This window comes from Psammomys obesus, unplaced genomic scaffold, assembly GCF_907164565.1.
Source record: "Psammomys obesus unplaced genomic scaffold, mPsaObe1.curated_primary_1811, whole genome shotgun sequence".
NCBI lineage: Eukaryota > Metazoa > Chordata > Mammalia > Rodentia > Muridae > Psammomys > Psammomys obesus.
In genome coordinates this window covers 3,588,991-3,616,706 of record NW_026596149.1, presented here as the reverse complement: position 1 = coordinate 3,616,706, position 27,716 = coordinate 3,588,991, and the positions used below count along the sequence as shown (strand labels likewise).

The following is a 27,716-nucleotide window of genomic DNA, read 5'->3' as shown; positions in this document are numbered from 1 at the left end:
TATCTATCTATCTATCTATCTATCTATCTATCTATCTATCTATCTATTCTATCTATCTATCTACCTATCTATCTACTCTATCATTACCTTGTAAGGCTGTCTCATTGTGTATCCCTGGTTGGCCTGGAACTCATTTTGTAGTCTAGGCTGTTTTTCCGCTCACAGCTGCCTGCCTGTTTCCCATGCGTGGGGATTAAGGGCGTGCACTACACACCTGGCCTGTGTTTTCCTCTTTGTAATTTAAGCACTCATAGTTATGGCCAGTACCATTGAAAGTAGCTATACATATCTCCCTCCAACACCCCCGATTCCAGCTTTCTGTTGGAATAATTTTTCCTTCTTGAGGGAAATGATGCTTCCTTTGGGGTTTGAAAATATTTTTTGTCTTTGCTTATAGTGATTTGCAAGCACTTTTCTTACTGAGCCACCTTGCTTTACTTGTATGTATTTGATTATAATAAACATACTTATTTTCTGATAACTCAGTTGTAGATTTGTTTTGAGTTTTTAAAATTTTTGCTGGATTTCAGTTGTGCTGTTTTTCATGTTTTAATACTTTTTATTCTGGAAATTCTAATAAACAAATTATGGACATTATTTGTGACTTAAGTTGTAAAAAGTTATTTTTCTTCAGAGAAGATGTGTAAGAGATATATTTATTTCTTTGATGAAGAGGGTTCTTGTTTAGGACTGCTTTGTTCATGGAGTTAAGATGATTGATTATAGCCTAGGTGTGCTCTTTCTGAAGTCCGTGGCACATTTGTTTTTAGTCCTAGCTTCTAGCCAGTCAGTGTTATCACTTCTCTTTTTCCATGCTATACCTCACCTTCCTGGAATTTCATCCTTTTCCAGTTTTACAGCAACTCTTTAATGTCACATCAGCTCTTTAGCCTCAGTCAAACTTTTTATCATTAGAAGAAACTTTAATTATCAACAGGTAATATTTCAGATTTAGGTTTAAAATAGAAAAAACGACAACCATTATATGAACTTTCAAAATATTGACAAAATATAAAAAACTAATACTGTAAAATTTAAGATTATTAAGATTAAACATATTAAAATCCTTTCTCCTCTTTTTATTTTCTTGATGGTGAGACTAGAACAAATCCTAAGCCTTGTGCATGCGTTTGAAGACTTGAGGTTTTAAGCTATAAATTATTGCAGAGCTGAGAATGGGTCACAGGTTAGTTAGGGGCACTACTGTCTACTGAATTATACAGCCTTCACAATGTTTATGTATTTATTTATTTTTGGCTCAGTCTTAATTTTGTTGTACAGTCTGATCTTCAACTCACTGTGTAGTGTTGCCTGACCTGGAAATGGAGAAACTCCTTTTGATTTAGTCTCAGAGTGTTTAGAGTGCTGGGAACCACTTTGCTTATTTTCAAAGTAAGGTGGTTTTCAGAAGTAGTGTTAATCTGAATTTAGTCTGTCTTTAGTATCAATGTCAGCACCTGAATTCATAAGAGCTCCCTTTGTTTATCTTGAGTGCATAATAGATACAACCATGATTAGGAAGCCTTTGCACCAGTAGTGAGTGGATGACAATTATTACATAAGTAATGCAGTAGCTAGATTTTTATTATGGTTTTGTTATGGATTTGCTTAGTCATTTTGAGGGATCTTTTAAGACAGGTAGTAATTTTATTTTCGATAAAACTTGAAGAATGACATTATGTATTTATTTATTTTTAGGTTGGGCTCATGTGGTTTGTGCCCTCTATATTCCAGAGGTACAATTTGCCAATGTTTCTACAATGGAGCCAATCGTTTTACAGTCTGTCCCACATGATCGTTATAATAAGGTACAGTGGATGTCATCTTAATGTTATTTGCATTTTTGGTTCTGAAACCAGGAGATAGAAAGAAGGTGGGTTTTTTTTTTTTCCTTTTTTTCCCTTAAGAACATAAAGACCTTCTAGCTTCATAGAGGTTTGTAGAAAAATAGTTACCATCTGAAGCTACAGTTTTAAAATAAGCTCACAAGAGTATAAAAGACATAAACCCACGTCATCTTTTATTCTAATTTAGGTGTGTATTAATGTTTTCACAACATTTTAATCACTTAGTACACATTTGTCTTTGAAGATGTACTGACCTCTTCAGGTTTTATTAGATTTAAATGAGTCATTTTTCTTTACTGAGGTGGAAGACGAGTTGAGTCTAGGAGTTCAAGGTCTACCTAGATAACTGCTGCTACTACTACTAGCTACTTTTTTAAATCACCCCCCGCCCCATGTTTTAAATAAAAACACTTAACCATTTGCTTTATCACACTGTTCGATGTTGCTACTGCTTTTTCAAAGCCTTTCAAAGCTGGGGCGTTTTAGACAGTGTTATGAAGGTACACATTGGATATGAAGGTACACGTTGTATATGAAGGTATGTGTTGCTTCTGTGGAAGAATGTCATAGTCAGTTTTGAGATTTCAGATATTTTAATATTAATAATCTTTTGATTAATATTTGTTTAAAACATCTGAAGCTGTGGAGAAATAAATCTTCTGAATTTTTCTTTGTATTTTTTGTATATCTCACATACATGTTTGTAACACTTAGATTGTATTACTTACTGTTTTCTTCACTTTTTTGAAACTTAAAATCCTGAGTGTATTTTTGTGTCAATAAATGGTATTTCTACCATAATTTTTCTGGCCCTTTAATCTGTAGTAGAGTTTTGCTAGAGTAGTTACCTGTGGAGCAACCTTTTACTGGAAGGGACTAATTTGGTATCAAGTTTCATACTATTAGGATCTATGTAAAAGGGTGTGAGTATTTTGGAAGTGTCACTGTTGTATAAAATTTTTCTCTAGAGTGTGAATACTAATTCTTAGCTAATTTTCATGTTAACTGCAATTATGTTACCATTAAAAGTGCTGCTGTTCTTAAGTTCTTTTTTGAGAGGTTTTTCAGGTTGTTTAATGGACTTTGTTTTTATTATAACATTTCTTCAAGGTGTTCTGAGTTTTCTTCTGGGTGTTTTGTTTCGATGCAAGAAATGTTCTCTTGTATCTCAGCAGGCTTCAGACTTGCGGAGTAGTGTGGACCTGCTTAGACCTCCAGAGGGTTGGGATTACAGGTGTGTGGGATGGCTATCTGCAGAAGAGCTTTCTTTGTGGAAGTGTATATACTTTTCAGTCCTTTAAAGTAATTTAAAGATTGTGTTTAAGTATGGTGTGTGTCAAGCCAGAAGAAGGCATTGGCTATCCTGTTGCGTCGCACATTATTCACTGAGACAGGGTCTCTCACTAAACTTGAAGCCGGAGTTGTTTTGTTTAGTTTTGCCTTCGGTTGGTAGCTAGCAAGCCAGTCCCAGCAATCCTTCTGTCTCTTCCCTCTATCTACAGCGCTGGAGTTAAAGATGTGTGAAGGACCATGTTTTGCTTGTTATATGGGGTGCTTAGGATCTGAGCTAAGGTCCTCATGATGGCATAGCAAGCACATTTAAACCTGTATTTATTTTGTTATTTTTTTGAGTTTCTCTGTGTATGTAGCCCTGGCTGTCTTGGAACTCTATCAGTAGACCAGGCTGGCCTTGAACTCACAGAGACTGCCTGCCTCTGCTCCCTGAGCTCTTAGTTTAAAGGCATGTGCCAACACTATCCGGCAACCTGTATTTTTTTTTTAGTACCTTTATAGTTTATTTAAGAACCAGTTTTCCTTACAGATTTTGAAATAACATCAAGTTTATTCACAAGCTGTGGGAATAGTATAGCGTTCTTTTATACTATATATCCCTATAAAGAAGAGCATTTTGGGGTTAGAATAGCTCAGATGTAGAGTGTCTCCTAGTATATGCTAGGTCCTGAGTTCAGGCTGTAGTACTACAAAATAAAGAGCTGTAACAGATAAGGAAGGAAGGTACTCGTACATCTGAAATATAACTATCAAAATCAGGAACTTAGTGGCACATTTTTCCCAGAAGTGTGTTTCTTGCAAAAATACCAAAAGTTTCATTTTGTGTCTTTTTTTTTTTAATCTCAAAGAGTAACTTTGATTTTTATTTCCTTGATTTTTGTCAGCCTGATAGAATAATGTAGTTTTTAGTTATTTTGTAGAATATCACTCTGTTTCGACTTTGATTTTTGCTCTAGTTTAGTGGTTTACATATTTGTAAGGAATGTCACAGAAGTGATTTTATGTTTTTCTCATTCTGATTTCTTATAATCTTACTTTTATCATAAGTTAAGGTAGGTGTATGTCAAGTTTCTATTACTAGGTTGACTTTATTCCTTTTATAGTCATTTTTGGGGGGAAGTAATTTGTATGTAAACCTCTTGTATGACTGCTTTTTACTTATTTTGGCATCTATAACTATTTCTTAATTTAGTGCTATGATTCATGGCTAATTCCATAATTTCTTTCACATATTTCAGTTTGCATCTTACTATAACAAAAAGCTCAATTATAGTATGGACTTAATGTGGTGCTATCTTATTTTTTAGACAGAGCTGCGTGCATACCAGGCTAGTTTCATTTGCTAGGTAGCTAAGGAGGAACTCAAACCTCATTGAAAAAAATATTTTATTTTGGTTTACTTTTATTTATGTGTATATGCCTGCTTGTGTGTGTACCATGTATGTCGTGGTGCTCTCGGAGGCCAGTATAGTGGGTTGGATCTTATGGCCCAGCCCAGGTGGTTGTGGACTGGTTGATGTGGGTGCTGGGAACCAAACCTGAGTCCTATGTAAGAGCAGTTAAGTATTCTTCATATTAGTTCATCTTTTTCAGCCCTATGACCTTGAACTTCTGATCTTTCTTTGTCTTTCCTGAATGTTGGGATTACAGGCATGCACCACCATGCCTTGTTTGTTTGACTCTGGGGAATCAAACCTAGGTCCTTGTGATGCTAAGCAAGCACTTTGCCACCTGAGCCATCGTCCATCTGTTTCTATTTTACTTTAACAGCCCGTCCTCTATTATTTTCATTTATTTTAATAATCACACTGTATTGCTGTATGGCTGATGGCACCTCTTTAATTTGTCTGTTTATTCTCTATCATTTTGCAAGTGTTTTCTTACTTTTCACACAGCAATATATATTTTTGCTTATCTTGAAACATTGGTAGTCGAGCACTAAAATTATTTTCTCCAAGGAGCTAGATTTTCCTCTTACATGAGAATGATATTTAGAAAGTTATGTATACACTAAATGTTCTAATTGTTCTTAGAGCATGATTGGTCTCAAATTCTCTCACTTGGTGTAGGTAAAGAACAGATGTTTGCTTAATAACACTGCAATGCAAATTTACATATATTAATACCTACATTATATATGTTGAAAACTGAGGCTGTAGTGTTTTAATTCTGATGCAGTATTCAGATTAGATACCCATCTGTATGCATACACATTAATATGTTCTGTATCTGTGTCTTGTATTGAGAGTTCATAAATTCAGTGACCTTAGCAAATGTAATCCAGCAGATGTAGGCTCATTATCATCTCTTGAGGTGTTTATGATTTGTTTTAGTCCAAAGATATGTGACTTCTGGCAGTTTGGTTATTTGATTGATCTTCCGAATATGAACAGACCCTTGCTGCTTACTTGATTGTTACTTCATTGAGGCTCCCCTTGCTTTTTGCCCAACATGGCAGTCCTTTTCACCCTCTTAGGGTTTGGCTGCCTCACTCTTACCACTGCTGATTTTCCTCTCTGTGGCTGACCTTCAGTTCTTCTGACATCACACCCACCTTCACCTTGCCTCTCCTAGGGGAGCAAACTCTGCACTCAGATTGTGGCACTTGTGTTAGACTGTCCCAGACTCCCTAGTTGGAGACTTTTCTTTGCTTGGTCCCACCTCTTGGTTTTAAGAATAAATTATTTGAAAAGGGAGGGAGAAGAGGTGAAAGGAAGAATGAATTGCTGTGTCAGAAACAGCCCTCACTCTACTTGCTATCGGACCCACATGAAGACCAAGCTGCCCATCGGTAGCGTGTGTATAGGGGGCCTCAGACCAGATCACTTTGGTGCATGCTTTTTGGTTGGTGCTGCAGTTTCTGTGAGCCGCTGTGGGCCTAGGTTAGTTGACTGTGTTGCTCTTCTTGTGGTTTTGGATCACTTTCCCTCCTAGCAAGGCTGCCTTGTCTAGCATCAGTGGAAGAGGATGTGCTCATTCCTGGTGTGACTTGATGTGCTGGAGTGGGTTGATTGCAAGGGAGCTCTCTCCGGGGGCCTTCCTTACCTTCTCTGAGAGCAGGGAGAGGGTGGAGGGGACAGGAGGAGAGGGGCAAACTGCGTTTGAGATGTAAGGTGAATGCACATATTATATAGCACATACAGACGTACATATGTATTACATAACGAATTACCTAGATTTAAATCTTCAATCCCACCTAAATTAACTTTAAAATGGGAACAAAATAAGTGTCCTTTCTCTCTGACCTGACCTGGTTTAGTCAATTTTTGTGATCTGTTTTTGTGGGTTTTTTTTTTTTTTTTTGTTTGTTGTTGTTGTTGTTTTATTTTTTTATTTTTTGAGACAGGGTTTTTATGTGTAGACCAGGCTGGCCTCAAGCTCAGAGATCCACTTGGTTTTACTTCCCAAGTGCTGGGATTAAAGGCATGTGCCACTACAACCTGCATTGTTTAGTCAATTTTTAAAAATACTGCCACTGAGTAGCTTGTTTTTACAGTTATTTGAAATACTGTTTGTCATTGCTAAAATCTTGAGTATGCATTGGTATGCTTCTGTACTTTTTTTTTTTTTTTAATAGAGGCATACTAACATATACCCAGTTCCATTTATAGGACTGTTTTTATTGTGGTACTATGCTATTTTAAATAAATACAACTTTGTATAAAATATGTATAGTGGAATTTGTTTTTCTAGATGAACATTAACAAAATTCAATTTTTGATAAATTGGAGTCACAGCAAAATATTTGGTTTAAGAATAATTATATTTTAAAAATATTGAAATTTCTATCCTAGAAACATGAGTTTTTCTTTTATTGTGTTTATTTATTATTATTATTATACCTGTAATCTTACCTACTACAGAGGAGCAAATGTTTGAGACTGGTCTGCATATAAGACCTTCCTTGTCTGAAAAAAGAAGGAAAAAAATCATTTGAAAAGTTAATAGTAACATTCTGGTTGATATTTATTCAGCACTCAATTTTGAAATAGTAGTAATAATTGGAAAATGGGCTACCGAACTTTGGAAGACTTCAGTCCAAGGTGAGTGGCAATAAAGGATGACTTCCAGAGATCATTCATTAATGTGTCTGTAGTACTGCAGCTTCCAGCACAGACCTCAGGGCTTCGCGTGTGCTGTGCAGTGCTGTAAGCTGAGCTGTATCCCCAGCCCTAAGCAGTTACTCCAGACAGACATTGTATGCAGTGCACAACTAGACGAAAATCAAGGTGAAGCAGAGTACGCAGCAGAGAACACCTCTCCCACCTTTGTCTAAGACTTCAGATTTGAAAGACAAAAGTCTTTTTTTTTCTGTTGGAACAACAACCTTTCTGAGACTAGGTGATATATAAATGGAATGAAGTTTTATCTTATACTTTTGGAATCTAGAACTCCAAGACAAGCTGATAATGACGTTGTTCTTTGTTAGAGATTACCTGTTAAAAACTGTTATTTATTAAATGCTTTCCTTTAAGCATGCGTGTGCGTGTGTGTCTGCATCTGGATGTGTGCAAGTGAAATGCCTGTGCTGTCCAGAAGAGGGCCGGCCCCCCCGGGCTGCGGCCAACAGGCCGTCCACCATGATACACAGACATGCATGGATGCACACACACATACATGCACACATACATACATGCACACATACATACATGCACACATACATGCATGATACACATACATACATACATACACATGTACATACATGATACACATACATACATGCACACATACATACATGCACATATACATACATGATACACATACATACATACACACATACATGCATGATATGCATACATACATGCACACATACATGCATGATACACATACATACATACACACATACATACATGATACGCATACATACATGCACACATACATACACACATGCATACATACACATACATACATGCACACATACATGATACACATACATACATACATACATACACACATACATACATGATACACATACATACATACACACATACATGATACACATACATACATGCACACATACACACATACATACACATACATACATGCACACATACATGATACACATACATACATACATACATACATACATACATACATACATACATACACACACACACACACATACATTCAGTACCCTGACTGCATGGATGCACACACACACAAGAAGGCACCAGGTGCCATTATAATGATTATATATGGTTATACCCATGTGGTTGCTTAGAACTGAACTCAGGACCTTTGGAAGAACAGACAGTGCTCTTAACTGCTGAGCTATCTCTCTCAGCCCCAGTGGTCATCTTTTAAGAAGAAAGTGTAATACTGTCATTGGAGTTGGATTTGTTGCAAGAAAGCAGCAGATCATAGCACACATGTAAAAAAGTTCCCAGAATTTAGTGTCTTTTATGCCATAATATGTACAGAGGTCTTGGGTCTACTTTTTAATGAAGAAAGCAGTGAGGATCACTTATTTCACTATGTTGACAGGTTTTCATAACTCTGGAAAGATTCCTGACAGCATATTGGCATTTAACTTTGGCTTTTCCATCTATACTAAAGCATAGAGCCTCATCCACAGTTTGTTCCAGTGCTGCTGAGTTATCTTTTTTTTTCTTGACAAAATAATGTGATGTATCTAAGTCGTTTTTTAAAAATTGGTATCAAGGCCACGAGCAAGATACAGTAGACCATGCAGTTTCTGAAAGGGCATGGGAATTGAAGAGCTATGCAGTTTGCAGAGGTTGGCTTATTTAATTAAATAGTTCGTATTTTAAAAGGAAGAAAAAAACGTAATGTCTATATTTGTAATCACAATGGTCATAAGTTGGCTGAGATGGCAGATAAAAATCAAAGCATTTGAAAGCAAATGTTACGGGCACATTTTGGTTTGAAATTGGGATAGTAAGGTTTTTCTACCAACAATAGGGCCAGTGTCAGATTATCAGAGTACACTTAGCCACAATCTCAAATTTTATTTATTTATTCATTTATTTAATGTGTTTGTGTTTGGCTCTTCTGTTGTTCAATATGTTCTGTAATTCAATTTAACCAGGTTGGCCTTGAACTCACAGAGGCCTCTGCCTCTTGAGTGCTGGGATTAAAGGGTATATGCTACCACATCTGGCTTTTATTATATATTTTTAGTTTGAGCATTTTACATATATGTATTTTGGTTATGTATATACCTTATTTCTACTCCAACAGCTGATGTGCCTCCTCCCCCCAGTGTCTTACTCCCAACTTCATGTTATCTTTTTTTTAAAAAAAATAAGCCAAGTTCAAAATTAATGCCACTCAATGCACATGATTGTGAAGCCATTTCCTGGAGCATGGTGTAGCAACCCAGAGCCACATCCCTGAAGAAGACTTTAACTCTCCCTTTTTTGGCAGCCGTCCTAACTTTCAGTAGCTCCTCAGCCAAGGGTGTACCTGTGAGCCCCTTCCTGAGCCATGCTGGATGGTTGCCAGGCTTGATCGTCAGCTGCTGTGAGTTTGTGAGGGCAACAGCCCTGATGCCCAGAACAATACTATTTGGCAGCAGTGCTCAGTCTTTTGAGTCTTAGAGTCTTACTAGCCTCTCTTCTGTCCTGTTCCCCGGAGTCTTGGAGGCAGGCGGTGTGATTATAGACGTCTCGTTTGGGGTATTCCACAGACACTTGTCTCTCTTACCTACCACCCACTGCAGAAATAGAGTGTCACTGATAGAGGCTGATCTAAGCTATGAGTACAGAGATAAGTGTCTAGAAGGCAGCTTGATACTTGATACTTAAACTTAGCAAATAAAATAGTGATCGACTTAGCGCCTATACATTTTTCCATCCATGGGTTCTTGACCAGATGTGCAGTCCCAGGCATGACTTTTCTCCTATTGGAACAGACCTTAAATCCAGTCAGAAATGCAGTTGGTTGATTCCATACCAGTACTACACTGGTTTGGTTTGTCAGGCTGATTGTTATAGCTGACAGGGTTTACAGCCAGGTAAGGCATCTTTTTGAACTCTCAAAGCTGGTAGGGAGTAAGCTTTCAAGATGGTACCAGCTTGTTTTCTCCAAGTTTTGTGACCAAATTATGTTTTGTCTTCAATAATAGGGTCTTACTATCAAGCTCTGGTTAGTAGTCAAGGACAGTGAATTGCCTGTATGCTTTGGGGGTCTCTGGGACATTCCTGACCAACAATTGATAGCGATATACTTTGAAGGGGGAAATGAGAATAAAGAGGGTGTAGATTTAAATGGGGTGGGGAACAGGAAGGGAGGTCAAAGAAAGAGGTGTAGAAAGGAATAATTAGAAAAAGTCACACAGAAACCCATTTTATAAGCTTCCTGAAAAAAAAAAAAAGCTTATTTCTTTTTGGTGGTATAAAGGTTTATTGAGGGAGGGAATAGGTGGAATGGTCTCAGTCGTTGGGTGTAGCTTTCTTCAAGGGTTCAATATTTTCTCTCGTTGCCTCTTGAATAGATGTGGACCTTCACCTTCTTCTGGAGGAACTTGAGCACCCTTTTGTCTTTGGAGTACCTGAGCAGCTGCTTTTTGGAGCACAAAGCCACATACCTCCTGGTCATGTCCTACATGAACTTGTGTCTTAAATCTTGTTTTGTAAATCAAGGAAGTTAGATCTAGATGGAGCAATGTTTTTCTCAATTTGTGAACCTATAAAACAGAAAGCAACAGGTGTGGTATGGAGATCCTCATTCCAAAATAGGTAAACTGGAAGAATAAAGGGAGTCATTCACTGTTCTAAAAACGTATGAGGATCCAAGTTTGGATTTCCAGCAAGCACATAAAAAAAGTTGGGCTTCATGGCATGCACATGTGATTCCAGTGCTGGGAGGTTAGAAACGGGATAGCTCTCTGGGGCCTGTTGGCTAAGCTGTTGTAGCCAAATTGGTGAGCTTCAGGTGAGAAGCTTTATCTAAAAAGAGAGAGAGAGAGAGAGCACTGTAAAAGTAACTTTTATTTGTCTGCTTTAATTGTTGTCTGGAGGCTTACTGCTGCCTTCTGCTAACCTAGGCCTAGTCCTGGAAGTTTCTAGCCTCCACACAGTCTAACCTAGGCCTAGAATGTTTTCAGCCTCAGAGATTTACTGCTTAATAAGCTCACCCTTTCTTGTTCTTTTTGTGCTCATAGCTGGCTGGTTCAACTCAGCTGCTTTGGCTCAAACTCCTTTGCCAGCTAACTTATTCAATCTGGCTTTTCTCTCGGCTTCTGAATTGTTCTGCTTGTCCTCAAACTAAATCCAGAAATCTTTTTTAATCTTTTGGCTGCTTCTCGTTCTCTGGCTTGTTCTGCCTTCACCTGTGTCTGTCTGGTTCTCTCATTCCACCCCTCTCTGTAAAACTGTACTGGTAAAGCTACCTCCTCTCTCTTCTGCATTGCTCCTTAAGTAACTTCCCTTTTCTCTTGAGAGTTGGGTGTTCTTATTCTGTCAAATCTTCTCTGATTTGTCACCTTTTCTGCCACTCAATTAGACATCACTTTCAAACATGGGTGCTTCCTTCTAAAAACCAACGATACCTTCATTGTTTAGGATTAAGGCATGTACCACCATGCCTGGACCTAAGCTTTGTTTACCTGAAACTTGCTGTATCCCAGGCTGGCCTTGAGCTCAGATCTGATCTGCTTGTTTCCGTCTCCTGGATTAAAAGGCGTGCTTGTATTCTGGCCTGATGACACAGATCTAGAAGTTCTGGATGTGATCTCTTGTTTGAACAGTTGTGTTCTGGTTAAGATTCTTCTACAGAGAGCAATAGCAGAAGATACCTATTTTCACATAGGTACATGCTCACAGATGCATGCATATAGAAGTATGTTTATTAAAAAAATGAAGCAGGGCTCTGATTACCTTCATTGTCTGGTAGAATTATATCTTTTCTAATGATATCTTGTGTTCAGGTTGAGGACTGTATTGTATGTTTTTGTTGTTTGTTTTTTTTTTTTTTGGTCTCAATATAGTGCCAGCTGTCCTGGGACTCAGTATGTAGACCAGGTTGGCTCTCAAACTCATGGAGATCTGTCTGCCACTTTTAAGGAGAAATCTTTGTTTTCAGTTGACACACTGTTAGTCATGTGTTCAATATTAATAGGTTTTTGGTGGGGTTTCGTTTTTGTTTTGAGACAGTGTTTGTGGGCCAAGCCAACCTTAAACTCACAGAATCCTGCCTCTACTTCCTAAGTGCTGGGATTAAAGGCATGCATTTTACCACCCTCAGCCTTATACTATATCTTTTAAAACTTTATTAGGGAAGTAAGTTTTTACTCCCTCCCCCACCCCCCAGTATGATTTTCTTTGTTCTACACCTTTCCCTCTAGACTGAGTTGTTGTTTGGGAGTTTGACCCTGAAGAGTTCCCTGTTGTTTTGGTATTGCCTTTGGTGTGCTGTGTGTAGGTGGGCTTGTTTGTTCTTTTCTCCCTTGTGTTTATGCAAAGCAGGAGGATACAGCTTCATGTCATTTCTAGCATCAGGATACCTTTATCGTTATAGATCTTTGTCTCAAGATTATTTTTAGGGGGTTCCTTCCCTTGGGTTATTTTTTTTCTTATTTGTCTCGTCTGCTGCCTCTCTTGCCTTCTTACCTTCTGTGAAGCTCATGCTATCCTAGACCTCGTCATCCTTCTGTCCCTGTCTCTTGAGCACTGGAATTATTGCTAAGCATCAACATGCCGGTGCCGGATTTTATATATGTCCTGGTACAGCAGTCTTCTGCGTGTCCCCATCAGTGATGCCTGACCCTCCTCCTTCAGGCCTTTACCAAAATAGGTTCTTTCTTTGTCTTCTTTGTTACAGTCTTCCTTGTGAAGTGCTATAAAAATAGCCTGTGAGAGATGTGAATGGTATGTGAGTACCACTTATTTTATACAAATGTATATGTAATTAATAGGTACATAACATGTAATTAATCTTTGACAATTTTAAACCATATTTTTGCTTTTAAAAAAAGATTTATTTAACCCAGGTAGTGGTGTTGCAACACTTTTAACCCCAGCACTCCTGAGGCAAAGGCAGGTAGATCTTTGAGTTTGAGGCCAGCCTGGTCTACAGAGCTAGTTCAAGGTCAGTCAGTCAAGGCTACACAGAGACACCCTGTCTTAAAAACGGAAAACAAAATGAAATAAAAGATTTGTTTTGATTTTGCTTGCATGTAGTGCATGAAGTTCCTGTGGAGGCCAGACAGGGCATTGGATTACCTGCAACTGGAGTTCCAGAAGGTTGTGAGCTAGTGTGTAGGTCCTGGGAATAGAATCCAGGCTCTCTGGAAGAACAGCCTCCCCTTTGGTATTGTTATGCAGTTGTGGTCACGCGTGCGTGCGTGCGTGCGTGTGTGTGTGTGTGTGTGTGTGTGTGGTTTATTTTTTTCTATTTTTAGAGATGTGTGTACATGTGTTTAGAGGCCAGTTGTCAACTATAGGGGTTATTTCTCAGATGTCATCCATCTTGTTTCTTAGGCAGGGGCTCTTACTAACCTGGAGCTTGCTGAGTAGGCCAGGCAGGCTGGCTGTGATTGGTCAGCAAGCCCCAGGGATCTTTGTGTCTCTGCATCCCACAGCTGAGATTATGTGTGTGCTACCTTGTTATTGTTACCGTCTTTAACTTGAGTTTTGGGGATTGAACTAAGGTTCTCATGCTTGGGTGGCTTTTGTGGTTTATTATGTGATGTTTTGATACAATCCTTGTTGCTTCAATGGTGGCTCTGTGTATACAAGCCAAACCGTCTAACAAATAGAGTCTTTTCTCTGAAGAAGAACTGCTAACCTATTGGTTTTTTGAGACAGTCCTTACTTTCTAACACAGGGTAGCCTGGAACTTGCTTTGTAACCTAGGCTGGCTTCGAAGTTGTGGTTCTTTTAGCCTCCAGCCTCTGAAGTGCTGGGATTACTTAAAATGGCTATGTCATCACTCCTGGACTGTGGTTCTTACCGCCCCCTTATGGGCTTTACAGTAGTTGGATGTTGGTCTTTGTGTAATCAACTTCTAGTTGGCTGTTAATTTTATTCACCTATGTATTGCTGATCATAAATTAGTATTAGTAATTGAGTTTCTATCACATGGCTACCTATGATTTTGAGCTGTGAAAGCCTAGTTTTACATGGAAAATGAATAAAATATCAGTAAAAGTTGTTGGAGTTGATTTAAAGAATTTCTGATTTATTAAGCTAGCTTGTCTTCCTACTCCAGCATAAGATGCTATTGGAGCTTATTTGTTAATGTGGAGAGTTGAACTAACCTAAATGTCACATCTTTTGTCCCGTGGGGTATAGAAGTCTATATTCTGCCTCTTGACCTCAATGCCAATAAGAGTCCTCTTGTCTGGCAGCATTTTTTGAGTCCAATGAAAGGCTAATGAAAACAATGCCTTTATGAACTTACATTCTTTTTTTTTTAATTTAATTTTATTAATTACACTTTATTCACTTTGTATCCCCCCAGAACTTACATTCTTAAATAAAGATCAGATAGTAAATTTGGTGTCAGTTTCTGCAGATAGCTGTAAAATGCAGATTACATTAAGTATGTCTGTGGTTGTTTTTTTTTTTTTTTTTTTTTTTCACTTTTGTTTTTGTCCCTTTATCCCAAGACATGCTATATATGTGATGAACAAGGAAGAGAAAGCAAAGCAGCCACTGGAGCTTGCATGACATGTAATAAACATGGATGTCGACAGGCGTTCCATGTAACATGGTAAGTATGTTTCCTTCATTGTAAAGAAATAAAGTTGGCAGATACATCATGTAACATCATGAGATCAAATATATATCTGCCCATTTATTATTATGGTGCATCCTGTTGGAATAGGTTTTCTGTTAATTTCTGAGGACCAAACTGAGTACTTTATGGATGTTGTAAAAGCACTCTGACATAACTACATCCAAGCCCTCTTTTATTGTTTTTGACCAAAAAAGCATAGTCTATGTTGATCTTGCTCACTGTGCTGTGATTTTGAAGCATGTAAGAACTGCAAAGAATTGCTTCTTTTAAGTTGATGAAGTGTGAGCTAGGCCTGCTACTCAGGAGATAGAGGCAAGGAGATTGCAAATTCAAGGCTTGTGTGAGCTATAGAGTTAAGTCAAAGCCACTTTGGGCAAGAGCCTGAGAGGGACCCTGTTTTTGAAATTGCTATTTGGTGACTGTTGATGATTATTAATATTTAATATTGATTTATCTTTCAGTTAAGCAGTGGCTATTCCTCAACCACCTGTATATCCAAATTACCACACAGAGACTATTGCACAATGCTGGGCAATAATTACTCCATCCTAAACCTACAAGCCTGCATAGCTTCCTCCCATTTAGATTTCCCGCTTTATACTTGCTTTTTCGTCATTTCTGAGGTCCTCTCCTCTCGGATCTCTCTGCTACTCCTTTCTTTCTCCTCCCCTCTGGACCAGGATGTCCTACCGTGTTCTCTCCATTGCTTAGCATTGGCTCTTTGTTTTTATTGGCAATGCAGAGAACAAATGGTAGCATTTTTACACAAACTTGAGACAGGCGATGCTTCTTAGAATAAGCATCACAATGCAATGTCCGGATTGAAATCAGATAGTGGGTAGAGAAATCAGTATTGGAATGAACAAGGGCGAATTGTATACATTCCACAAAAACATTATACCAACAGGTGACATAAAACCTTGCTGCATCTTTCTTCATGATAGAGATGAGTTTAAAACTATTACTATAATATTAAAACATGAGAAATTTCAGGTGGAGGTGAAATAGCCTTGACCACAACTACAATAGAGCTTTTCTGTCTTGTTAACTTTTGTGAGTGAGCAAGGTGGTCAAGGTATAAGTAGGGCCTTACACATAGCAATGTAATAAGCAGCTGGTTTCCTACCAAGCTAGTCCTCTAGCCCCATCCTACCCCATCCTTTCCCATCCTTTATATTGTCTTAGGAGTGTTAAGCAGTTAATTTTCTTTGCTTAAAGTGTATCATGGCTTGAGGTTTATTGACATTCTTGGTGTTCTTTTTACAGCGCCCAGTTTGCTGGGCTGCTTTGCGAAGAAGAAGGGAATGGTGCAGACAATGTCCAGTACTGTGGCTACTGTAAATACCACTTTAGTAAGCTGGTAAGACCAGTTTTCAATTTAATATTAAATAGCAGTTGACTTTGACAAGATGGTGAACAAAAAGGGCATAAGAAGAGTACAGTCACAGGTTTTCCTTGATTTTTCACTGAAGATTTAAATTTATTTAGCATACCAGGTGGTGGTGGTGCATGTCTTTTAGAGGAGAGGCAGGTGGATCTCTGTGAGGTCAAGGACAGCCTGGTCTACAGAGCCAAGTTCCAGGACAGCCAGGGCTTGTTACGCAAGAGGGGGGTGGGGGGCGTTTATCATGTTGTTTATTGACAATGGAAAGAACTAGGAATTTTTAAAGTTTACTAGAGTATTCTAGCTCAGAGCATATGCTAGTAATTAATAGCAGATATCATTTCGTGGAAAAATTAATGAGAAAACTTTAATGTTTTAGTTGTGTTCATTTCCCATTAGTAATCATTTTTATTTTTTATTTTTTTGTCACTTGCCTCATCATCTTGTTGTACCACTGTTATCCATTATTGTTATATACTTGATTTTTGTTTTCATTTTTGTTTCAATTACTAGGAAGATAGTAAAACAGAAATAAGGCTTTTTTGTGGCTTGGTTAAAGACCTTTATAAAAGATATATTTAGACCTACCTTTGAAAAGACTTGCAATCCAGTCAGACTTGGTAGTTACAAAAAAGTCAGACTTAATGTATGGTTGAGTTAGAAATTTTTTGAAGCCTTTGTATTCTTTTGTTTTTAAATTTTCTGTGTATGAGTGTTTTACCTACATTTGTGTGTCTGTACCACCTGTGTGCCTGGTGCCCACAGAAGTCAGAAGAGGGTGCCAGATTCCCTGGAATTGGAGGTGTAGATGGTTGTGAGCCACTTGTAGGTGCTGGGAACTCAACATGGGTCCTGGAAGTGCAACAGTGCTCTTAGCTGCTGAGCCACCTCTCTAGCCTGTAGCTAGAGACTTTTGGTCCTATGCATTACTCCATTTTCCTTAGAAAAATAAGTATTTTTAGTGCGCCCAGTACATGTTTCTCAGTTCCTTAAGCATGTAGAGTCCTATACCTAGTGATTTTTGTTGTTTTTGTGTCTTATTTTCAATTAGTTTCACCCGTTGAGTAGGTCTTGCTTGCTTCTCCCCTCTCTCCGTCCCTCCATCCCCCCCCCCATACTATTACTCACTCTCAAATGAACATTTCAGGCCTCCACAGATGAAATCAACTAGTACAGCACATTGTTACAGTTTTTCTCATCAAATGATACATGACTATCTAAAAATGTGTATCTTGTTGCTAAAGACTGTGACTTATCTTAATGGCTGATAGAAATAATAGTTCACAAGAAGTTTAGATATTATAAGAACGAAAAGTTTGAAGCTGGCTCTGATGGCTTATGCTTGTAACCCCATCCACCCAGCACTTGGGATGAGGTGTAATAGGAGGTTGAGAAGTTGAAAGTCATTTTCCTGACTACACAGACCTTACCTCAAACAAATAAAAGAATTTTGACATTTGTACAACTAGAGTTTTTATTACTAATTTTTGATGTAATCCTATTTGCTAGTAGTGAAAAGTCATCTGCTTAATATAACTTGAATGGAACTTGAACTTGTTTTATAGTCACTTTAAAAAAATGACTCTTACCTTTATATTGTATCATGCAGTCGTATAACTTAAACAAAAATATGTAATGCTTTTAGCAATGCTTTTAAAAATGCATGGATCTAACACATGATATTTGTCTTTGTTCTAAATATCCTGTAGAGATAAAGCTTTTTCCCCCCAATATTGAAAGTAAATGCTTCTTGCTTTTCTACTGGAATAACATAATTCTTTAAATGTTTACTTCTATTCTCCCAGTCTTGCCATCTCTTGCATCCCATGTGTTGGGATTTCAGGCTGTGCCACTATCCCTAGTGGCAGTCTTGTTTAATTGGCGTCTTTTGTTAAAGCTTTTTTCCCCCTTTTCTTTTTTCTTTCCTTTTCTTTTTAAAGCCAACTTGGAAAATATAGTAGCTTTTTAAAAAATAGCTATATTTTTACACTTTTTTGGGAAGGGTAGATAGGCCTTGGATGTCTTCTCTCTGTATAGTCCATCTAACCTTGAACTCACAGAGATCTGCCTCCCTGTGCCTCCTGAGTGCTGAGATAAAAGATGTATGCCACTATGCCTGGCTTGTTTTTACACATCCTAACAAATATATAAAAATATGGCATTGATGTTAAATTTAGGGTTAATATTTTTCTTTGTAATTCAATGGATGGTGTTTAAATTCTATTATAGAAGTTGAAATACTGATTTTAAAAAAGTTGGCATTTAAAAACATTTCACATTGAACATAGTTTAAGCCTAATAAAAAGTGGATTTTTTTTTATATACATATACACATATGTATATATTTTCTTTTTTAGAAAAAGAGCAAGCGGGGATCTAATAGGTCACATGATCAAAGTTTAAGTGATTCTTCCTCTCACTCTCAGGATAAACATCATGAGAAAGAGAAAAAAGTAAGTGGATTTGTTGTTGCTAATTATGGCACATCATTCAATCAAAATTTAAAAATATCTTTAGGTAAAAAATTTTTTTACAGTTAAATGGAAATGTTGAAATTCAGAAATTTTTTGGCTTAATAGCATATTCAATCAGAGACTAGGTTTGAAATGATGCCATATTTGCAAATATGGTTTTGACCATTGGAATTGGAAATTAAAATAGAGCTTGACAGCATGAGATTGACTTCCTGCATGTGTTAACAGGTCGTCTGAAAAGCCTTGAGCTGCCTTGAGCAATGATTGTTATTACGTATCACTAACTGATTATTTCACATGTCAGTAATTTTTTCATCTGCTTTTCTTCTTTATGGTAGAAAAACTTTGAATTCTAAATATTCTTGGCCGTTTTTAATTTTTCTGAATGCTAATGTTTTTTTCCAGCAGCCAAATATTTATCTTTTGTTTGTGAATGTTTTTGCCTTTTTAATTAAAATGCTAAATCTTGCCTAAATACTAATCTTGCTTCTCATTTACCTGTTTTCTGCTTATATTTTTAGTTACTTTAAAGGCTATATTGATTTTTATTAATTAAAAGTGAATATTATAGAATTATTCATATTGGTTTGTGGTTAAGACTATATTGGCAGTATGGTAAAAGGTCAACCTCTGAATTATCTTAATTTTAATAAGGTAAAAGGACATCTTAAATGAAGAGAGAATGTTTTTGTAGAGTCGATATGAACTGATTTTGAAACTGTCTGTAGATTGCATTTAATGCGTGAGAATAAGGTCATAACATTTTATATCTGTAAGTGCTTAGGATTTAGGAGATGCTAATGTATAGCTATTTTTAGCACATGTTTCAGTTATGTTTGTACCTTTTTCAAGTCAGATATTAAAAATTTTATAATTATTTAGTTTTGAGATTGGTCCTTACTATGAGCAAAATAAAAAGAGAAATTTTATACTTAACTTTAGCATAGTTAAGAGTTACATATGTAAATATTGGAGATCTCTTGAAACTGCATGCTTTTGCACCTGCTCCACAGTTCTGTAAATAACAACTCAGAGTTTTTTACTTAAGAATAAATGCCTAGGCCATAAGCTTTGATTCATTCCCTAAATTGTGTAAAATTTATATTACTCATTTAATCTATTTTGTGTGCCACATGGCTGGTTATCTCTTCTTAGCTTCATATGTCTGTCTTCCTCAGAGTCTGGGTGTGAATATCCTTTCACTCTGTCCCAGAGTTCATCTTTCTCTCTGCTGGAACTTTGACCTCGTGTTTCCTGCCTCAGCTAATAGGTGTCAGCTTTATCCACAGGTGACACTTCCATACAGTATGCAAGGGAGTCTCTCCACAGCCTCTGGTGCCCGATAATAAGATTATGTTTCTTACTTGAATTTGTTGATCAGAATGACAGGAGTTGGTTTAATTAAGGGTTTTAAATAAGAGGTTCCATGAGATTTTATTTAGGCTTTTAAAACCATAAACTTGACAGTTTCTGTAGGTGGGCCTTATTACAGTGTGAAAAGGGAAGTCTTGCCATTGTTAGTCTTTAGTTGTTGTATTTCATAAACATCGTTTTGTTTTATAAATGACCATTGCATTGTCATACTGGTTTGAAAGTATACTATTGCCACACAGTGTCAGTTATTGAACAAGTCAAGTTATTGAACGACAGTTACTGTGTTGAATAAGAATAGTTCTGTGCTTGTCACTTAGCTTCCCCAAGTGATTTTGTTTTTTACTGTTTAGAAATTGCTGTGGAATTTTAGATTTAAAATGTTGTATTTAGTATAATTTGTTTAGTTCCAGATTGCAGAGTTGTAAACAATATTTGGATTTTATTTTTAGCATATATTAAAGGTATAATTTAATTTTTTGTTATCAAGCCTAATATCTACTTTTTAAATTTATTTTTCTCCCTCTGGTACTTGGTTGTACCCAAGGCCTCAGGCATGCAGTTACAAGCACTCTACCACTAAGCTACAACCGCAGCCTGTGTTTCTCTGTATATTATTATTGACTTAAACTTACTGTAAGTATTGTCATTAGCTTTATTACCTTGCCTTGAAGTAGGACTTTTAAAATATGTTTAGCAACAATATAGTTGAGTTGATGGGAGTACTACAGACAGATTTTTTTCCTCCATCTAAGAACTACCTAGAGTCCTGCTTCTATCTTTGTCTGTCCCCCTATTCATCATTCATTTGAGAAAATAGTTCTTTTTTTTTCTGTGTTTCTCAAGGAAGACTTAATTAAGCCTTTGTGGGAGGATATCTGTAGATCATGTGCAAGCACTACAGCATTCTATGTAAGAGACTTGAGCATCCCTGAGTGTGTGTGTGTGTGTGTGTGTGTGTGTGTGTGTGTGTGTGTGTGTCTGTCAGACATAGGATGTATCCTGGAAACACATCCATGCCAATCCCAGGAATGTGAAGCAGATGATAACGCTCATTGAAATGTAACATTCATAATCTGTTCTCACTCTGGTATTTTGTTTATTGTTCTTTCTTTCTCTTTCTCTTCTCTTTCCTTTTCTCTCCCCTCCCTTCCCCTCCCCTCCTCTCCTCTCTCTTCCCTTCCTCTCCTCTCCCCCTCCTCTTCTCCCCTCCTCTTTCCTCCTTTCTTCTTCTTCCTTCTCCCCCCTTTTTCCTTTCCTTCCCTTCTTCCTTCCTTTTTTCTTCCCTTTTTCTTTCCCTTCCCTCCCCTCCCCCTTCCCTTCCCTTTTCCCTTCCCCCTTCCATTCCCCCTTTTCTTTTCTTTTTCACTTTCCTTTTTCCTTTCTTCTTTCCTTTCTTGACAAGATCTCTTTTAGACTAGGCCAGCCTTCAATTTCTGAACTTCTTGCCTCTTCCTCCTAGTTTCAGAAAATACAGGTATATGATATTACGTTCAGCAGACATTGGTAGATGTCTCTTATTAAAGTATAGACATGTTGCTTATACATTGTGTTTAATACTAAATATTTTGTTATCTAAATTACTTAAATCTGAAACAGGGCTGGCAGTATAAGTCACTGCTAGGTACATGCTTGAGTACCCAATACCAAAAAGACAGAACAGAACAGAAACAGAAAACAAAGCTCATAAGTCTTTAAAATTACCTTATTTATTTATTTATTTGTTTACTCACTCTGCCTGCCTGCCTGCCTGCCTGCCTGTCTATACCAGTAGTCCAGCTGGCTTCAAAATTATAATTCTCCTGCCTTAGCCTTTCACAAGCTGGGACTATAGGCCTGCTTCACCATGCCTGGCTATATTTTTGTTAACATATATTACTTTTACAGAATGTCACCTTTTTCATACATGTATACAATGCATTTTGATCATAGTCACTCTCCAGTATCCTTTATCTCAAGCCCTCTGATTGTATTGCTTTTACCAACTAATCTCTCTTCTACTTTGTGACATTTTTTGTTGTTTTGTGTGAGGAGAATGACCGAGTTAGTTTGAAACTGATTACCAGAATATAGATGAGGGATTATTTATAGGGTTATAGGCTACTCATGAATTTGGACAACTGAAGAAAGCATTTCTCTCCCCCAGCAATCATTAACTGCCCATAGATCTTCAGGAATGGGTGCAGCTACATTTTTTTCTTTCTTTCTTTTGAGCTACCCTTTAAAAACAACTGTGGAAACATTTAAGGGGCTGGAGAGATAATTAAGAACACTGCTTGCTCTTCCAGAAGACCCAGGATGATTCTCTGCACCCAGATAGTGGTTAATCTAGTTCCAAGGGCTCTGATACCCTTTTCTGGCCTTTGAGGACACCGGGCATGCCTGTGTATTTTGATGTAGGCTCACACTTTATAAGCTAGGCTGGCCTGGAACTTGAGGCTGTTTAGTTACTTCTTCTTTTTTTTTTTTTTTTTTTTAACTTAATTTACAATTTTTCTTTTTTCTTTTTTTGTTTACTCTCCACCTTTTCATTTTCTTGAAAATAGGTTCTTTTCTCATACAATATATTCAGATTATAGTTTTCCCTCCCTTTGCTCCTCCCAGTTCCTCCCTACCGCCTCTCCCCTCCAGATCCACTTTCTTTTATGTCTCTTATTAGAAAAGAACATGTTGGTGTACTTTTTAAAGCTATCTTATTTATGTTTCTTATGCCTCTACTTCCCTTTTCCATCCCTATCCTTTCCAACACCAAGTAGGAGAGAAAGATTAGTGGGGAGAGGGGCCATAGTTACCCTTAACTACTTCCTCCTGGTTAAGGTTGTTGGGTTCCTTGGGACAAGTCCAGCCTTCATTTTTAGAATATCTGCAATTCTTTTTTTCAAATGGCAATAACAGCAACAGTAACCAGGAGCCGGGGGGGGGGGGGGGGGGGGGAGGAGGGAGGGGAAGAGCAGCCCTCATCTTTCTCAGAGATTCCCCAACACTTTCTGGGCTCTGGCATTTATTCCCTCTCCAGAGTCTTTAGAATTAAACTATCTGCAGCTGGCAAAGAGCTCCTTTCAGAGCCTGCATGAAGCAAATAGTTTGCTGCTGTGGATAATCTGAATCAGTCCCATATCTCACATCTCGGGTTAAAACAAAAACATGTTTACATAACTGAGTTGTTAAAAACACCAAAACTTTCCACTACAAGAACAGGCTTCTAAGAGGTAACACCCAAACATGACAAAATAAAATTTATTAAGATAAGCAGAACAATCATACTGAATTTAGTTAGATGTGGCAATCCAACAGAAGGAAGAGTCCCAAGAGCAGGCACAAGAGTCAGAGACCCACTCATCCTTATAGTCAGGTATCTATAGGCTGAGAGCTATAACACACACAGAGAGGACCTGGTGCAGACCCTGTAGGCCTGTGCTTGTTGCCTCAGTCTCTCTGAGCTCATATGTGCCTTGCTTAGTTGATTCAGAGGGCTTTTCTCTCGGTGTCCTTCATCCCCTTTGGCTCTTAAAATCTTTCCACCTCTTCTTTGGAGGCGTTCCCTGTTCTCTAAGGGGAGGAATTTGATGGAGACCTCCAATATAAACTCTCTCCACATAATTTTTGGGTCTCTGCATCTGTTCTTACCTGCTGCCAGAAGGGACTTCTGATGATGACTGGATATTGATTCATTTTAGTTGTGTCGTATCTGGCTTTACCCTTGGTCTCTAGGCTAATTTCTGGTTCTTGGTTACCCAAGCAGTGTTGAGTAGGGATTCCTGATTGGCTATTCCCAGAAGAATATGCCTCTGTTGCATCAGCATATTTTTCAGGCAGGACCAATTGTGGATCAAAGGTTTTGTGACTGGGTTGGTGTCCACTAGGGCACTGTCTGTATGTAGTAGAGCAACTTTTTGCCTTAGGAACAGTTTGGGTTGTTTGGGGATTTCCACAGGATCCCCTTGGCCAGAATCTCGATTGAGTGCAACCAGCTCCTCCATTGGAAACCTTGCCTGGTGACAAGAGATGGGCAGTTGAGATTCCGTATTACCTATTACTAGAAGTCATTGTTAGGGTCATCTTCTTGCATCCCAGGAAGTTTTCCACAGTATCTCCCAAAGCCTCTGCAGTTCCAGCCAACTCCCTGCACTCTCTCTCCTTCCCCCTCCCTGCCCCCTCCCCACTTGATCCTCCCATTCCTGTCCCCATCCACCCTCAGTCTGCCTGTAATATCTATCTACCCCCTCACCAGATCCATTCATCCCCCCTATACAGCCTCTCTGAATCTTATGGTTTGTAGCTTGGCTATCTGTAGCGCTCTCCTTTAAAACTCTGCTTTATTGGGGTGTTTAGGCCTCTCCCTTCCTTCCACCAACCCCCCAACCTTCGGTAGGAGAGAGGGAAGGTTAGTGGGTAGAGGGCCCCAGACCCCTTTACTTCTCCCGGCTAGTTAGGACCACGGGGTTCTTTCAGGGCTCTATACCAATCTCCGTCAACAGCAGACTCAGCTAGCAGTCTCCTCCACGCCCCTGCGGCCCTGTCTGTCTGCTCCAAACTGCCACACGGCTCTGGTCTCTCCAAACTGCTTCACACCACATGCTAACATGTAATCCACCAAACACCACAGTCTCGTTCTTGGCCTCATATTTATACTCTTGAGCTCTAGATCACAGCTCTCTCCGCAGTATGTGTAAGGTCGTTAACAGCAGGCAAAAGCCAAGCTCCACATGAGACAATTAACAGCTGTGGACAAACAATAGCCCAACTAAAATCCCACACTTGGGATTAAAACAAAAGCATTTTTATATAACATACAAAGAAACCAAAACTTCCATTACATTTGCTTAACTGGTAGTAGTCACTTAAAAGCAAATATGTGCTATATTTCTTTTTCTGGGTCTGGGTTATCTCACTCAGGATGATTTTTTTTTTCCAGTTTTATCCATGAAAATTTCATGTCTTTTTTAAATATCTGATAATACTCCATTGTGTAAATGTACCACACATTCTATACCCATTCTTTGGTTGAGGGACATCTGGGTTGTTTCTAATTTCTGGCTATTATCAGTAAAGCCATAGGGACCATGATTGATCAAGTGTCCTTGTTTTAGGATGTAGAGTCTTTTGGGTGTATGCCTAAGAGTGGTAGAGCTGAATCTTGAGGTAGATCAATTCCTAACTTTTTAAGGAAGTGCAATTTTGATTTCCACAGTGGCTGCACAAGCTTTTACTCCCACAAGCATAAGTAATTATTTTTCTATGTTAGGTTTAAAGTGGCAGCAATAATACAGAAAATACTGTCATTTACCTATGTTTGGCTATATGAGCATTTTACCTGTTAACTTAAAACAATACTTTCATTTGTATTTGTTGTGTGGGCTACTGGGTTACATGAGGTCATTTCCATACTGTTTGTTTTCCCTTTCCACCTCTATTGCTAATTCCCCTTGTTTCAACTTATATATAAGTTTTTTATATATATAAAGATTTATATATATATATATATATATATATATATATATATATATATAAAATTTTAAGTGTATAAAATCTAGGAACCACAAATGAGAGAAAACATGGCATTTATCTTTTTGAGACTGATTTAATTTGTTTAATATGATTCTTTACAGTGTATCCATTTTCTTGTCAACAGCATAACTTTGCTTTATGAGTGGGAAAATTCTATACACACATACATACATACATACATACATACATACATACATACATACATACACATACATACATACATGTTTCCTTGATTTCTCTGTTGATGGAAACTTAGGTTGGTTCCGTAACTTAGTTCTTGTGAATAGTATTGCAATAAACACTGATTGCAATTATTTATGATATGTTAATTTGAATTCCTTTGGGAAAATACCCAAAAGTGTGATAGCTGGATTTTATGTTAGATATGTGTATGTCTTGTTTTGCAGAGTTTCCATACTAATCTACATAGTGTTTGGACTAGTTTTCATGTTCACCAGTAGTCCATCAAGGTTTGCTTTGTTTACTCCTTGCCAGCATTTGTAGTTAACTGTTTTAACTTTTATTTTTTATTTTACATGTATAGTGTTTTCTTAATGACTGCCATTGTGACTTGGTTGACATGGTCTATCAATTTTATTTTAATTTGCATTCATTCCCCTAATGGCTAGTGAGGTTAGACATTTTAACATGTTTCTTGCTATTTGTCTTTTGTGTAAAGCCATGCTTTGATCCGGTTGTTTGATTTCTTGTTATTTACCGTTTTGAAAAAGATTTATTTATTTTATCCAAATGAGTGTTTCCCTGTGTATATGTGGGTACACCATGTGCTTGCCAAGTGCTCTCAGAGGTCAGATAAGTGCATCCAGTCCCTTGAAACTGGAGTTAGAGCTGCCATGCGGGTGCTGGGAATTGAACCTGGGTCCTCGGCAAGAGCAACAAGTGCTCTTAAACAGCAGTCTTCTTTCCAGCCCATTATTTAGTTTTTGAGTTCTTTGATGTTTACCTAGGAAAGATCATCTTTCATTGTGTAGACTCTCTTCAGTGTCATTTGCCCTGCAGAAGCTCTATAAATTCATGAGGTCCCTTGAGTTTCTAGAGTCTTACACAGAAAATTTTTCTTGAAATGTCCTTTTAGTCCACCCCCACCTCTTTTCTTTTGAGGCAAGTTCTCTGTGTTTACCCTGAAACTAGCTATGCAGACAGGGATGCTTATCTAGATCTCCTCTCTGCCTCCCCTGGCTGGAATTCAGCACACTCAGCCTATCTCTAACAGTTTCAGAGCACTAGATCTAGCCTAAGTGGTACATTTGGAGTTGGATTTAAGTAGGGTAAGAAGTAAATGTCTAGTTTGTCTGTTTGTGGATATCCAGTTTTCCTAGCACCATCTGTTCAAATTGCCAATCTACCCCCCAGTGTGTGTTTTTAGTGTCTTTGTCAAAAATTCGGTGGGTTTATATCTCTCTCCTCTACTTTTTGATTGATCTACATGTTTCTTTAGCCACTGCTGTGCTGGCTTTGTTACTATGGTTCTGTAGTATAACATATGGTCAGGCTTGCTGATAACTCCGGTATTATTCTTTCATTTGTTGGCAGTTTCACATATTATTCACTCCCGACTCTCCCTTCCTTATCTCTTGGATTTCTCCCCAACATGCCCCCTTCTCACTTTGATGAGTTCATTTGTTTCCCCCTCCCCCACTTCCCTCTTTGTATTCGTGTGTGAGTGTGCGTGTGCGTGCGTGCATGCGTGCGTGCGTGCGTGCATGCGCGTGTGTGTGTGTGTGTGTGTGTGTGTGTGTGTGTGTACTTGTGCAGGCCAGGGATCAAACTTGAGTGTCGTTCTTGAGACATCTGTGCTTTTCTTATGTGGTGGCTATGTGAAATGAGACTCAGATCTGCCTGCTTGTGTGGCATGCATTTCACCAACTGACCCATCTCCCCTCTTCTCATTTACCTGATTTCTTAGGTGGAATTAATAAATAGCAAGGCCATTCACTTCTGTTTGTTAGGTTTGTTTCTTTCGACATTGACGTATTTCTCAGATCTAAGACTTTTCAGCTGGTATCTTTATAGTTTTATGTATAGAACCATACCATCCATAAATAAAGCTACCCTCCCTCCCTTCCTTCCTTCCTTCCTTCCTTCCTTCCTTCCTTCCTTCCTTCCTTCCTTCCT

General features: G+C 38.1%; 1 protein-coding gene across 6 annotated transcripts in view; it reads left to right on the top strand.

Annotated features, from left to right (window-relative positions):
• The window catches only part of Mllt10 (MLLT10 histone lysine methyltransferase DOT1L cofactor), a 138,437-nt gene that overhangs the window by 34,735 nt on the left and 75,986 nt on the right, over positions 1-27,716 (top strand). For 4 of the 6 annotated variants that reach the window (XM_055593711.1, XM_055593712.1, XM_055593710.1 and 1 more), the window contains 4 exons: positions 1,699-1,808; positions 14,713-14,816; positions 16,110-16,203; positions 18,585-18,680. In XM_055593711.1, the coding sequence (XP_055449686.1) occupies positions 1,699-1,808; positions 14,713-14,816; positions 16,110-16,203; positions 18,585-18,680 (404 nt within the window). The remainder of the gene's footprint in view (positions 1-1,698; positions 1,809-14,712; positions 14,817-16,109; positions 16,204-18,584; positions 18,681-27,716) is intronic. The other 2 variants (XM_055593713.1, XM_055593715.1) reach the window with 2 other exon arrangements.